Genomic DNA, 16420 nt, shown 5'->3' on the forward strand with positions numbered 1-16420 from the left:
CAACCATAGAACACGACTTACAAATACTCATCTTCATGAACTCGTAAGAATCGCTGTAAGTAGCAGGAAACCACGTTTCGATAGCATTGTGAAATCAAAGCCCACTCATCATTTATCTCACTAATACCAGATCTGTTTATTACAGCACACGCCTTGTTTTAGATGTACACAAATAATTGCATGTTTTTTGTATAATACAAAAGGAAAAATGCACATCTTCAGCTCATTGTGGATCTCTAAGTTGTCAGATTTAGCAGTAGTGGATCATGGCCACAATTATTTGGCCATCCCTGGTCTAGGCTATTGTGTTTTTTTACAATTTTTTCTAGACAAAATAGTTAGCAACAATGGTATTTCTGCTGCAAGTAGGTTATATTCGAGAAATTGTGAAGATTTTCATATCGAGAGAAGTTTTTTATCCATTTCAATGCGTTGTTAAGATCGAACGTTGAAAGGAATTCAATTTCACGCCAATAAAAGTAGGCTCAGTTTATTGATACGAACATGCAACGCATAATAATTTTTTTGCTTAAAAATATTTTATTAGAGCCCATTTTTCGTATTGTTTCCCGACCTGTCCTTATTTCTCTCGGAGGCCCTGCCTCCAGTAGGCTACGAATAGTTGCTAAGTCTTGAAATCTCTTTACACAAAGATGTGCGATGTATAGGCTTACCGCTTACGCCAGGTGAATAAAGATTTAGAAAGCACGAGATCCAATCAGGTATGCCAAGAAGGCTTAAGGGAGTAAGTGACCTGCCAAAGACACAGCCGTATGCTTTTGAGTGGTGTCGAATCGGCGCTCTTTCGAGCATCGCTCTACGACTCTCACCACTGGGCTATGCAGCTGACTTGAGTCTTGAGCTGATGACGATGTAAAGCCCTTCTCCTTAAAAGCTCACTAATTTGAATTATTCCAATTTTTACAGGTGCAAGTGTTGACTAAGATGAATGTTGGTATTTTCTTTGCGATTTTACACATTTCAATGACTGCTTACGCAACCACCATTGGAAATTCAGATGAAGTCTATCTTGCTGTGAAACGTATTCCTAATGATGCAGTAATCACCCAAGGACGTCCTGGGAAGCAGGGAGTGGCGGGACCTATCGGACCTGCTGGAGCAAAGTACATCTTCCAACAGAGGAGATGGAGATGTTGGAAGATGTAGGCTACTTGCGATCTTTCTGAAGTGACAGAGCTAAAACAACGGATTAAGGCACTTGAAGGTATTTGTTTACCATCTAAAACCCACAATGACACCTCATGTTGGGACATGTTATGAATAGCTTCAAATCTCGTAAAAAAATTGTCTTAAGCAGCTTATAGGCCTATTCAAAAAGCATTTAAAAACAGCTTCTTTTGGCTAGGCATAGTACGATTTTTGAGAAATATCAATTCCTTTTCAATGAACTTAACTGATTGAAATAATTGCTTTTGTTATAATCAACCTAAAGCCAGGGAGTCGAACCGTTTGATTTTTCCGGTTCGGGTCCGGTTCTGGTTCAAAGATTGTTGCAAAATTTGGTTCAGTTCCGGTTCGGGTTTGAAGAAACTTAAAACCGGTTTTATAAGTTCCGGTTCGGGTCCGATAAAATTAGGCCTAGGCCTACTATTGCCCAACTACTAACTAGCCCAATTGGGCGTGAAAACCTCAAGATTGGCAACACTGATCTCAACACTACTTTGCTCAATTAACTTGCCTTTGTTGTTTGTTGCACAAGTTACAATCAAACTATATTGTCTATGATGTCACAGAACAGAAGTTGCTTACCTCAAAAATTCCTCTCCAAAGCATCGATGATAGGATGATAGTGGATCTTGTGTTACGGAATAGGCTATAATTCATCCGTACAATGTGGCCTCCAAGATAACAACATGCTACGTACAACTTCACTTACCATAATGCGAACAATGACGTAATGCTGGAGTGAACCGCTTTTTTCAACCGGTTCGGGTTCGGTTAGGGTTTAAGCTAACTCAAATTTTCGGTTCAGTTCCGGTTAAGGTTCAGACAAAATCGCACCAAAACCGGTTTACAAAAATCCGGTTCGGGTTCGGTTCGACTCCCTGCCTAAAGCTTTATCTTTTCAGAACGGTCTTCGCCTGATGAAGGCTGGTTTACACCTGGAAATGGTTATCAATATATTGTGACATCATCAACACAGTCCTGGCATGACAGCCGAAAGTTGTGTCAAAGTATGGGCGGAGATTTAGCTACTGCAGGAATGAGAAACTACCATACACGATTGTAAGTGTGAAAAAATATTTTTCAAGTATAAACGCTTCTTTGTCCAAACTTTCCACGTTATTCCGTAAGTTGAAGTTGAGGTCGCTAAATAGGAAAAGTCTGATTGAATTGTATGAGATATTACTCTGCCTTCGGACTTAGTTTTATCAAGTATTTACAAAAATATGTGCTGCATAACTGCCTATTATACAGTACAGTATTATATTGTATTAATTTTTATTGCTTTATAAAAACTATATGTGACATGTATCATTGTATCTACAAGGTAAGCACTCACAAACTCTACGACTAAATGTATCTTGTCACGTGTTCCGGAGTTGGCCGCCATTAAATGTCTATTCGGTGCCGTAGGTTATGGGTTAGTGCATCTTCATGATATTCGATGCTTAGTTACAACCCAATATATTCAGCATCATAGCTCGTGCCATTCAATACGGGGAAGCGACATGGATCGGTTTGAATGACATCACAAATGAAGGAAACTACCTTTGGATCGATGGGGTGACTGGAACTGCCGAAAACATCCATCGGCACCCCGGAGAGCCAAGCAACGATGGAGGTCATGGAGATTGTGTGGAAATATGGGGATCAAAAAAAGTATACCTATCCAATAATAGGCCTTGTACGCAGTCATGGCACGCACTGTGCGAGAACAAGCTGGGATAACATGAAATTTTAAATCTTCTCAAGTTGAATGTTTTGTTGCATACTGTATATGTTTTGTTGCATAGCCTACTGTACATGTTTTGTTGCATACTGTATATGTTTTGTTGCATACTGTATATGTTTTGTTGCATACTGTACAAGTTTTGTTGCATACTGTACATGTTTTGTTGCATACTGTATATGTTTTGTTGCATACTGTATATGTTTTGTTGCATACTGTATATGTTTTGTTGCATACTGTACAAGTTTTGTTGCATACTGTACATGTTTTGTTGCATACTGTATATGTTTTGTTGCATACTGTATATGTTTTGTTGCATTGCATACTATACAGCAGACAAACTGAGCTTTCCAGTTAATATTTGTAGTTTTAAGCATAAAGATCAAAAATATACCATGCATAAACATACCAGAAATCTTAACGTTATTCTTTAAAAAATACCAGAAATCTTATATTATTTACGTTTTTGGCTACTTTTGTAACCTTTAAAAACTATGTACAAGTTGGGTTTTTACTAACGAGCGACTTTTATGAAACACTTTTTTTGAATAAAAAAAACACTTTTTTTGAATTTTTGCTAGCTATCAGTTTTCTCAGTTTGAACATATGGAATGTATTTCAAAGCATGGTAATATTCCAGTATTAATTTGTGTAATTTATCGACCTCCTCCATAAAGAATGGATTTAAAACAAGCGTATTTTTTAATGAGTGGTTTAACTATTTGGAACAATTGTCTTTATGTAATAATGAAATTATTGTTACTGGAGATATAAATTTGCATCTTGATAATATTGGTTCAGTGGATGTTGTGCAATTTAACAATATTTCATCTACATTTGGTTTGAAACAATTGATCAATGATCCAACTCATGCAAAAGGTCACACACTAGACTTCATGTTAGTGCGATGTCATACAAACATTGTTGTTGATAAACCACTAGTCATTGATCCATGTCTGACCAATGTTCAGGGTATTTTCTCCTCTGACCATTTTGCATTAATATTAAAAACAAATTTATACAAACCACCTCGTCCCAAGAAGCAAGTAAAATTTCGCAAATGGAAGAACATTATTGATAAAGATTTTGCTTCTGATGTCTGTCTTGCTTTTCAATCTTTAAAATTGAACTGTTCTTGTGAAGAACTTGTAAAATTGTATAATTCAACTCTTAAATCTATTTCTAATGATCATGCCCCCATCTGTTCCCAATTGCTCACACTCAGAACAAATTCTCTCTGGTTTACTATTGAACTCAAGAAAGAAAAACAAATTCGAAAAAAGCTTGAACACAACTGGAGAAAAACTAAATTATCTATTCATCGAGATATTTACAAAAAACAATGCAAATATGTGAACATGTTAGTACTTAAGGCCAAGAAAAATTACTATCTTAAGCAAATCAGTGAAAGCAAAACTCCAAAACAATTCTTCAAATTTTCTAAAACATTGATGGGCAAAGATAACAGAAGTGTTCATCCAACTGGAAAGTCTGCTCAAGAAATTGCTGAATTATTTAACCAATACTTTTCAAACAAAATTAGTTTAATTAGGAATACTCTTCCATGTCTTGACCATATAACTGGAGGAACTCAGTCACAGATCCTTGTAACCATACTCACATTGATTTTTCATTTTCTAGTTTTCTTGAAACAGACAAGACTGAAGTTCTTAACATTTTAACTGCATTATCATCTGCATCTTGTGAACTAGATCCAGTACCCTCATGGCTCCTCAAAAAGCATTCATCATCTTTTCTGTCTATTCTGACTTCCATCGTAAACAAATCCTTGACAAGTGGTCTTGTTCCCCCAAAACTTAAACATGCCATTGTTCGTCCACACTTAAAAAAGCCTAGTCTAGACAAAGAAGAGTTCAAGAACTATCGCCCAGTGTCCAATCTATCTTTTGTGTCAAAAATATTGGAAAAAGTAGTTGGCAGACAGTTAAAGGATTTCTTAAATGTGCAAAATTTATTTGATATCAATCAATCTGCTTATCGTCAACATCACTCCACAGAAACAGCTTTACTAAAAATCCATAATGATATTGCTACCGTGCTTGACTGTAATCACAGCGTTGTTCTACTTTCTCTTGATCTTTTAGCTGCTTTTGATACCATTGATCACAAAATTCTTCTAAATCGTCTCAAATCAGATTTTGGCATTACAGGAATGGCACTTGACTGGTTCTCTTCTTATCTTTATGATCGAACTCAATCTGTAGCAATTGAAAACTCAATGTCTTCTGCAACATTTCTTTCTTCTGGAGTTGCTCAGGGTTCTGTTCTCGGCCCTGTCCTGTTTTGCCTCTACATAAAACCTCTGTTTGACATCATAAAGCGACATGGGCTTTTATACCACTCATATGCTGATGATATACAATTGTATTTGCGTGTTACTGATGAAGATTCATTGTGTTGTATTAAGTCAAAATTCCTAAAATGTATGGTTGATATCTCAAATTGGATGTCTTATAATATGTTGAAACTGAATCAAGAAAAATGTGAGTTTATTGTATTTTCTCCGAAACGGTGTATTTCAAAGTTTAATGACATGACCCTTACCCTGAGCATGACCTACTAGAACACGGCCAAATATGTTGCTATTTGAGGAAATTTCTAAGAGTCTGAATTGTTACAATCATAGCTATGACAAACTTGTCATCTTCCCATTTCCAGAAGTAAGTAAAATAAGCAATATTTGCAACTAGACATATGTTTAGCTTGTTTAACCGGAGATTAGGCATATGTACGTTGAGCACAGTTTACACAATACTAATGTAATATGTAAGACTTTCCAACTGCACCCTGGAGGTAGTATCGTTTGGTGCCATTGCATGTTCCATTTGAAATATCAAGAATTTTTTGTGGATTCTATGTTGTAAGCTGTTTATTTCTGATGTGCCAACTTAAATTTTAGTTTGTTTTTTGCCAAGTTTAATTTTGCAAGTGAAATATGTCTTTTGGCGAAAGATCCTGCTATACAAAAAACCTAACGACTGTATGATGAGACTACCTCCAGGATGCAGTTGGAAAGCTTACACATTTTACATTTTTATTGCATAAATTGTGCTTAACATACATATCTAATCTCCGGCAAAACAAGCCAAAAATGTGTCTAGATGCAAATATTGTTTATTTTACATACTTCTGTAAGTGGGAAAATGACAGGTTTGTCATGGCTATGATTGTAACAATTAAGACTCTTAGAAATTTTCCCAAATAGCAACATATTTGGCCGTGTTCTAGTAGGCCGTGCCCTGAGTAATATCAACCTTTCTTCTTCTAACTCAATTAAATTGCTTGGTGTAACATTAAATCAACATTTGTGTTTGGAAAACTTTGTTAGTTCCACTGTTAAATCTTGCTTTTTTCATCTTAGAAATATTGGTTCCATCAGACAGTTTATTAATGTTGATGCTTGTAAAACTTTAACTCATGCACTTGTGACGTCCAGGCTTGATTATTCAAATTCATTGTTAAATAACATTCCACATTGTACTATTTTGCGTCTTCAAAGAGTTCAGATTGCTGCTGCTCGGCTAATTACTTTAACACGTAAACGTGAGCATATCACTCCTATACTAAAATCCCTGCATTGGCTGCCAGTATTGTATCGTATTCGCTTCAAAATATGTCTATTAATTTATAAAGTTTTCCATGGTTTTGCTCCGAACTATCTGGACACTTTGCTTGTTCATTATAAACCTGCCAGAACTTTGCGTTCTCAACATCAATTGCTCTTGTGCAACCCTTCATGTAAGACACAATATGGAAATCGCACTTTCCCAGTTGTAGCTGCCAGTTGCTGGAAAGTGGAATTGTTTGCCTATTTGTGTGAAAGAAGCTGAAAATTTAAATGAATTCAAAGCTCGCTTGAAAACGTTCTATTTCAATGAACATTATGACTGAAAGTACCGTATTAATTATCACCATTGTCATGTACAGCGCCCAGGAGCATAGTTTGACTGTGGATGTGGCGCTATATAAATATTGTTATTATTATTATTATTATTAATAATTGAACTTATTTTCATGTTATGTACACAGATTAAAGTATTAGAATAAATCATGTCGATTGTTTTCATTTAAGTGAGCTATGTCATTTTTTCAAGAGCAAAGTGCTTTTGATAACAGCAAATGCTTTGCAACAGCAAAGCGTTTTAGTTGTGATTTTTGCTTACAAGCTGCAACTTCTTGTCTAACCTTCCTCACTAAATGTTTTTCAAGATGTTGCACAACGTTGGTTTAACGAGGAAGCAACAACCCACGCATTCCACGGAAAACTTTCCTAGCTTTGTTTGTGTTCTACTCTTTTCCTTGTTTCATTCCTTTTACATCACTGCAAACACTTCCTTCACTTTCGACAAAACCAAAGTAAATCCTTGAATAAAGTTTTTACTTTGTTCGACTTCAATTAAAACAGGAATTTGAGCGATGTGTTATTTTTGTCTCATTACACACACTTTCCTCTACATACAGTAGATGTGATACATACAGTGAGAATCACTGCTCTACTGTATCTTAAAGGGGCAGACAACCCCATTTTCAAATGCAAATTGAGAGTTGAAATACATAAAGGGGATATTCAAAAACACGTTGCACTTGTTTTTATGAAAAAATACTCATTTGTTCTCACGCAATCTTAAAACAAAGTTTTGGTTTTGTAATTCGAACACACACTGCACGAACTGTTGTCGAAATAAAATTTTTTCTCGGGTGACGTCATAAGAGTACTGCTGGACAAATATTTTGCTTGTTTGAGGTGTGGCATGCGTTTGCAGCAGTCGATAAGATTATTCCAAGTTACAATTGAAGTTCAGATTTAGTTTATTGTAGCCTTGGTGCTAGCTTACATCATTTTACAGACTACACTAAACTTTTTATTGGACGTTTAACCTAAACATTTTGGGCTAGACCTTGCAGTGTTTGCGTAGTTTTGATGGTATTTAACAGCAAGAGGTTCAGACAGTCAAAGGTTGCAGAGATTTGCATTTATTTTTTACTTCATGATTAGTCAGTGCTGCATCCTGTGCTGTATGCACGATGGGCCTACCTACCAGTCTTAGTATTTACTCATGTATTTCAATTTGTGATTGTGTATTGGCTAGACATGTAGGCCTATACTGGTGTCTCAATATGCATTCTTCCCCAGTGCTGTGTGAGTAAACTAAGCTAAACCTGTTACAATTTGGTACTCATCATGCCAAATCGGTGTGTTGTACCGTATATAATTGTTTATCTGACAGTTCTAGGCTACTGATAAAATTTCTTTGTTCCATTTTCCATAAAATCGTACCATAAAAAAGAAATGGAACAAGTCTGTAAACACCACAAGAGTGTGGCCAGGATCAACACAGTCCAGCACAATATGGCGACTCCATTTCAAGGAAACAGATTTTTAAAATCTTTTTCAATTTGACATGGGTCATGCCACACGTCTCAATTGAAACTTTAATGCATGCCCTTCAATTTTTCCAAACAAAAACATTTCAACAACTTTGCAACCGTTGGATTCAAAGTCCAGTAGAGAGACAACTCCACAACAAAATTCCACTTTATCCATGCGACCGGCTGCTAGGAAGCGGCAAGTTCTTAAGGTAATTTTAAGCTAACAATTATATTACTACATGTTTGTTATAAAGTACCGCACACAAGTAGCGAAGTAGCATCCTTGAGAAATTGTTTTCCATAAGTTTACAATATGTATGCTGCCTGCTGGTATAGTGATTCCCAGCTACATGCACTTTTAGAACGTCCCATGTATAATTCACCAAGTTCATTAACAAAAAATGTTCCTTCATATATACATTGTTGTTTTCTTTTTCAGTTACTGGCTAGAAATGCACCCAAATTCGTACCCTGAACAATTCCTACCCCCAATTCGTACACTGAAAAGATCGAGAGAAATTTTTAAAAAAAAGCCGAAGTCATGCCAAACAGAAATGGTTACTTGTGATGCTGTAACACAATATGACGTATTAGATTTTCGTGCTTGTTCATCAAAAGGATGCCAAGCTGCCTTGAAGCCAATGAGTGCGGCGAAAGGTAAGAAACTTTGACTCTATAATATAACATATTATGAAATAACAGTAGTGTACATTTTAATAGCTTTGGAAAGAGAAGTGGTGCCAAATAATACTGTAAAAGTTGCTTTGCTTGATTTGGAATATGTTTATTGCAGCAGTGCAGCAACTCAGGCTAATGCCCTGGTATTAACACAATCTGTAGATGTGACCTGCAACTTGCAAGAAAGAAAATGAATTCCACCAGATTACCTTACTTCCACTTCCAAAAAAGCAGGAATGGCTTTGCAAGACATATCTTTTGAAGATAATGAAATGCACTATCCAAATTTCTCAATAAATACATTTTCGGAGGTGTCTACCAATGAACGCAGTGAAAAGCCGGGGTAAGTTTGTAAAATTCCAAAACAAAACTTCGTTCCTAAACTTTTCATCAAATTTTCCTATAATTTAAGTGATGATCCACTGGGATGCACGGTGTGACAAAACATTTTAAATAAAGTAAACAATATCACACCAAATCAGAAGAATCGGTTTATTTAAATACAGAGCTTTTGCCACACAAGTGTGGCTTCATCAGTATAAACTTATTCAAATAGAAGTTTGTAAACAATGATATATCTGTTATAGATATTTTATGAATGCTTCCTGATGTATGGAAACACACACATACTGTAAACGGAAGTGCTCAATCTTTTCTTTAAAATAGTGTCATTGATAAGAATTTTTAATATGTCATTGAGCAGAACATTGTACTTCAACAATTGGAAGGTGATGGTATTGACCTCATGTTAGCAGGAGATGGAAGGGTAGATTCTCCTGGACATTGTGGGAAGCACGGCACATACACGATCATGGACACAAGATTGAATAAAATAGTGGATTTGCAACTTCTTCAGGTATGGACTTCAGCCAGTACATTTTATACTTTAGCTAGCAAATCCAGCTTCTTTTACATGACTCATTGAAAAGCCAGTGTGTCTTATAACAAATTTACGTTTATTTTACGTATGTTTGTACGTTATAGTTTCTCTGCTCGGCGCGCTTTCCATTGATTGTTTTCTCTGCAAGCCCATTTTCATAAGAGCTTTTCTTGCTGTGTTCAGTAAAAGGGACTTTTGTTACTTTAAGTTCTGATCGTGTGAGACTGATTTAATTGGTTCGTTTTATATTGTTGGCTTGTGTTTTGCAGATGTACTTCGTCTCTTTACTCTCTTACTTCATTTAAACCTAATAAATGGTCGTTTCAGTGTGAACATACCCAGATAACAAATCAGTCGCTTTTTACATTGATGCAACGTCTGCAGACGTTGAACCAATGTAAAAAAGCGACTGATTTGCTATTATGTGTACTTTTCTCAAAACTGCACACTCGCGGCCATTTAAAAAGTATAGCTTTGGTAGAGAGGTACTTTTTAAAAACCATAGACAGACAAAAGTTGTTTTAAAAGTTTGTTTGTTTAAAAAGTTGTTTTGAATTTGAAGGAGTTACCGTAACAAGAGTAAATGTAACCAAAAGTTGTTTTTACAGACGTTATAGGCACATTGCCTATAGACAGTTTGTTCGCTGGATCTGGGGTTACCTTGGACGTTCAATCCGTGTGCCTCTGCCGTCATGCGTCGTTTCTGCAATTAGGTCGAAATTTTCAAATCAAGATAGCGGCGAATATGTTGGATTTAAATATCCTGATTTGAAATAAAAAGTCAGAATTCAAAATCTGCTTTGAAAAAAGCTTTTCCGTGTGCACAGAGAGAGTGAATTTTGTACATGTACTTGTACAAACAGTACAGTAAGCTATACTAGAATCTAGTTCTTTACAAACTAATATGGTACTTGTCGAAAGGTAGTTACTTTCAGTGTTCATTTTATCAACTACTAAGCCGCTTACAATCGACATAAATACATGTAGTTCATTGTATTTGTTGGAAACGACACTACGAACACTTGCTTACAATGCATCTTGCGCGAACATAAGATCGGCTAGTACTCTTATGACGTCACACGTGATTATCGCACGGTTCAGTGAGCACGCGTCGCTCTGAAACTAAGGGCTAACTAAAACGGCCCTACAAAGGAAACGCAATGAAATTAAGGGAAAATTTCAACGACAACCACTTATTATACATGTCTAGAGCACTTACAAACAAAAAAATCGAAAAGTATGGTTTGGGGTTTACTGCCCCTTTAATAATCAATTGCATAGCGCGTGAGCTGATTAAATCAAAATTCAAAATATGTAATATTTTATACCGTTTCCATTTTTAGCCATAAAAAGTACTTACAGAGCAGGTTAGAGTTTGAACATCCCTTTTTTAGACGTCTTCATTTTACTTTAAAATTGTATCAAATGTAGCAAAACCTGTTGCCTTTATATAAACATGCGTTAAAATTAAGTCGACTTTTCGCTTATACAACAATAAATACGTTGCTGTGTGGAGCCCCAATGTTCCGGTTTGAAAGTGCCACAATTAAACTACTTCATATTGCCATGGTTGCCTATTCAGCTGTGTTGGTTTCGACTAAAACTTCTCTGTTTAAACATGTAATTTTGTAAATCGAATACCTTTCGTTAGTTGATACATGGCCCCCTCTAGTGTCTGGCCTGATTTGTCACATTTTTCTTTGAAACATTAACAGTCTGAGTTGCTGGCAAAATGTGGCAGGATACTCGAAAAGATAGCGATTGCTAAAGAAAAGTTAAAAGCAGTTCATTGATAAAAAGTTCATGTGTTATTGTTATTTTAACTAGAGTTAACTAAACATGATTTGTTTGCCACTCCCACATTACTCAACTGGCTATTTGGTGAGACTTTTGATCAATGCAACCCAGCCAAGTCCAGCAGTTCAAACCACTGGTGATGGGTCTGTTTTTTTTTGAAGCTGCTTAGTTGATAGTTAAAACTGAAAAGTACCTGGGCAGTTCAACAGGCATAGGTATACCAGAATAGGTTAGGCATTCACCAATTTAATCTTTGGGTATGTTTAACAGATACCGTATAATTATACCTTGCAGCTGTTAGAGTGCCTTGTCTAGTGTCTACTGCTTTAGCTAACATAGCCCAATGATATGTCAAACAAGTATGACTGTTTTATTTTCACTATGCAAAAACTATACCTTTTAAGTTTTTCCAAGCTTTAAAGTATGCCTAACTGACAGGTGCTGATTTCATCATAAAAAAACTCATCATTCATCATTGCAGTCATTTTTGTGGTTGCTATTATGGCATGGTTTATTCAAAATGACAGTGTCTCAGTAGGTTTTATTAGCCATGCTTTTGTGAAAGTGATCAGAATTGAAAGAATTAAATCAAGCTCCCAGATCTTTTTATGCCCACATTTTTTAAGTGGCTGCATGACAAGTGTTTAACACTGCACTGTAATGATAAAAAATCAAGAACTTTAGTTTTGCTCCAAGTACGGTATATTTAGACACTGGATCTTTTCAAGTTATCGCAAGTCAAATACTTTGTAATATGCATGAAAAATTGTAGTAACTTGACTGTATGTGGATTAAGTTTTTGCAGTGTGCTACACTTTATAAAAAAAAATGGAGTGGGCAATTTAACGTAGGCTAAAGTATTTTCTCAAAATTGGGCAGAATTCCATGTCTGGCAACCCTTGTATGGGAATGATAGCCACAGTCATTTTCATTTAGCCTTTTTATAAACTGAACTGCTGTAAATTTTAATGTGCTGGTTATGGAGTTGTGTGACACTGAAAATGGTTCAATACCCGAAATCGCGATATACCGGTACCGTACAACATGGTAATTTAGACTTGGACTATGGTAATTTAGACTTAGACTAAATCTACTGGAAATAAATAGGATTGAAGGAGTTAGAAATGCTTTTAAATCTACAATGGGTCAAAGACTGCTCAATCAAGTTAATCTTAACATAATATTAACATTGAAACAAATCTAACAAAATCATTAATGTTTTTACAAGCTAAAACACTTTTGCGGCAACAATAGCCAACAAAGTACCACTGTGTTATATTTACCATAAACAGCTTTTTGACATTTAGGAGCTGTGTTTTTAAAAACAAAAATACATGATGGATATGTTAAAAAGTGAGTCTATTAGAAAAAACTTTTTTAAATGCCATTGCTTTTTTAATTAAACTCGTTTGTAAACATCCTGAAGCAACAAGTTGATTTTTTGCTGGTAAGTGTTAGGCTGAAACATCGTCTCAAAAGTGGGGTACTTTTAGAAATCCTCGTTATACCAAGGTGCTTAGCGAAAACTTTTATCTTTATTCGTAGTTCATAGCAATCACCATTTAGATGCAGAATTTTTGCTGTTACAGTTAATCAGGGCCATTACAAACATTTTTGAAAGTTATAATTTTGTATTTAAATGATTGTGTCCTTTCGTGGAAAGTTCATTCATCAAAAAAAGAACAGAAAAATAGAAGGGAAAGTTCAGTTGTGTAATGTTGAACAAAGGAATGAAGTTGCTTTTAAGCATATTCATGGTGATGGACCACTTTCTGGTGGTAGAAAGGCATTCCAATTTCTTAATAAAATATCAGTGGTTTGAAAATGACTCAGCATTTGACCGGGTTTTACTTCATTAATAAAGAAGCTTTGCCTCATATAAAAACAAGAAGCAAAAACACAAGGAGTTCAAGAACAGCTTCAAAACAAGACAAAGTTGAAAGAATTAATACTTACTACAAAAGTATTTAAGTGACAAGTATGAACATAAAAGTAATTAGAAAGTTTTTGTCTGCCACCTGTTCACCTCTCTCGTTATCTGTTGATGGAGTTAGAGTGACTGGTGGAGCTGGTATTGTTGGCATGTACAGATTTCAGTAGACCTTGGTGTTAAACCTCAGTGCCATGGTGAGTATGTAGCTTACTGCATTAGGAGTGTTCTACTTTTGTTATAAAAATGCTGTAAGACTAAGAAGTGCTCTTCGTGATGAACAATGATGCATTGTATCCAAACCCTTCTACAAGATAGGAGCGTGATATATACTTTTGTTGGTTTTTGTACCTTTGCGTTGTAGATATGTTCAAAACAATGTGTTAAAAAATTGGTATTAATTAATCAGCTGGGTACCACAACTGAGAGTATTAAGCCTTCTTATGATTTTTGTATGTTACCTTTTTCTAGTCATTTCTTCAATGTATCTTGGACATGCATCTAATTATTGCATGTATTCTGAAATTGTACATGCTGTGAAAAGCAACAAAGACAACAGTAGTTATTGTGGTAGCCCATACACATTTGCCAACATGACATTCAACAATTTTCAAGGATTTTGTTTTTCATAACTAGAGTCTTTTTATGTATGACTGACAATCAGTTTGGCTTCAACTTCTGTAAGTGTATTTTTTAAAATCAATAGGTTAACTATCTTGCATTTTGCTAAACCCATTGCCTACACTTATTTACTGTACTATATGTTTAGACTGTCCAAATGAATTTGACCAAGTAAAGTTTTCGAAGCTTGTTCAATGATCCTATGGTATTTGTACAATTCTTGTATTTTTATGCAAAATAATGTATGATTGTAAAGTAGGGATACCATAATTCTCATCCCTTTGGTGTATGTGATGGTGTGAAGCAAGATCGAGTATTAATCTTGAAATTTTACGTAGGCTATGAAATATAATATCAGGGGTGCAGCCAGCACAAAATTTCAGGGGTGGCAAATAAGTATTTTTTCATATGTGAGTGAGCCTGGAGTGGCAACGAGTTTCATCGAAGGTGGAGCACTCACTGGGGTCCTCCCCCAGAAAATTTTTTAAAATATATCTTAAAATTGCCATTGTTTCAGCCAAAATCGATAGTAAAACTTTGTCAAATGATCCTGTAATAGAGTGTGAAATGTTACTTTAAAATATTTCGAGGGGAGGCAATTGCTCTCTTTGCTCGCCCCCCTGACTACACCCCTGATAAACATTTATCATTACAATTTCATGGTCTTTCTTTTGGCTGCTGCATTGGCAATTGTTTTTGTAGTTGTATGCTAAAGAAAGACGTAGGTTATTTTGCACCAAGTATTCAGAATCTTTTCTAAAGTTTGTCATTTCTGCAGGCAAACGTATTTAAAACGGTTATTATTTTATGTATGTTATTTCTTCCACACACCGTACTTGTTGTGAGGACCTATGTGATAAATAATAGTTTGCGCTAATTATGCAGAAAAAGTAAACTTGTGAAAGTGAAATTCAGGTCGTACGTATATTTATTTGTGCATTGCCAATTGAAACTTTGAGGGGACCCGAAGTTTGGCTTGGTACCGGGCCCAATTATGCACTCAATGGCCCTGCCAAGACGTATTTTTTTATAATGTGCATTGAGTAAAGATCAGAAACAATCTACTGAATTATAGAAAATGTTTATTTTCTCCGTTTACGTTAATGTTGATGGTTTGGAGAAAACTACTTCTGATAACTTTAGGTTTCATTTCGTATTGCAGTTGGCATTTATGAAGATTAATAACTATCAATCAACTCAAAGAAAGTTCACGATATCGTGCAAAGCTTTAAATACTTATTACTAATAAAGGAAATGTTTGTTACCCTCTTACAATATTTTCTGAAAGAACTTTAGTTGTAGAAACTGCAATGTTTAAGACAATTTGAGTCAGCCTGTTAATAAAATCCTTCAAAATGTGACAAATCTGGCCTTATCTGCAGTGGGCCATGGTTGATATTGCTCGAGTGGGTGTGGCATCAATGCCCAGCATGCTAATGATGTTAACCTTTTTATGCATCATTGGAATAATGCAAATCTGGCTGTTAGCACAGCGTCCTGTCAGTAGGCCTAATGACATAAATAAATAATATTCTAGCTAGGGCTAAGCAAGCTACTACAGTTGAAAAGTTAATTTTCAGTAATGTTAAACTCATGTAGCCTATGTAGAGTTTTGTTGGGGCTAAGATGGATAGGAGAGTTTTCGAAATTACATAAATTGTTTATTTGAGAGGTTCTCTAATATCAGTACCTGTAGCAATGTAGCATCGTATAGTCGGATTTTGAATAGGCTTTTGAGTGACTGCTTTCCATGATCAGTATCTGCTACAGCAAAAATACACTTGTCATAAATACACAATTATCTATGATTCGCACTGCAATCATGAAATTTTACACGTGATGTCATTGACTAAGCGAGTGAATAATTACGTCATATGCTGGAGAAAAGTACCGCAGTCGGTAATCTATAAAGTTTAAAAACATCGTGTTGCTAAATGAAGAAGCAATCACTTATGGAAATCATCAAAGAAAAAAAGTTTGACACGAACCTATAAAAGCGACACGAGGTGGAAACGTATGCCATTCAGTTCAGTTATTGACAAAGAAAAGTTTGCCAGCGGGAAATTGTGCTAGTTGAAAAAAACAAAAAAAATGGAAGATGTCCAATTTCGGCTATTTGTCTTGAAACAAACTACAGCTTACACAAGAGATGGCCCGCTTGCAGAGCCGGATTTAGCTGATGGGGGCCCGGGGCACTTTTAGATCGGGG

The 16420-nt window shown here is 35.6% G+C and overlaps 1 protein-coding gene and 1 long non-coding RNA gene across 2 annotated transcripts; both read left to right on the forward strand.

The window, feature by feature from the left end:
* Positions 1-347: 347 nt before the first annotated feature.
* On the forward strand, positions 348-2838 carry LOC145785901 (lectin-like; the record flags this gene model as incomplete). Its single annotated transcript, XM_082597597.1, has 5 exons — positions 348-365; positions 928-1059; positions 1168-1225; positions 2091-2247; positions 2658-2838. Coding segments are annotated over exons 1-5 (546 nt in total), but the record flags the coding sequence as incomplete, so codon positions are not given.
* Positions 2839-8776: 5938 nt separating this feature from the next.
* LOC145785079 (uncharacterized) lies at positions 8777-10589 on the forward strand. The gene is made up of 4 exons (XR_014291116.1): positions 8777-8962; positions 9146-9326; positions 9687-9839; positions 10472-10589. It is a non-coding gene; the product is annotated as an uncharacterized LOC145785079 (long non-coding RNA).
* Positions 10590-16420: the final 5831 nt, after the last annotated feature.

This window comes from Aplidium turbinatum, chromosome 16 (genome assembly GCF_918807975.1).
Source record: "Aplidium turbinatum chromosome 16, kaAplTurb1.1, whole genome shotgun sequence".
NCBI lineage: Eukaryota > Metazoa > Chordata > Ascidiacea > Aplousobranchia > Polyclinidae > Aplidium > Aplidium turbinatum.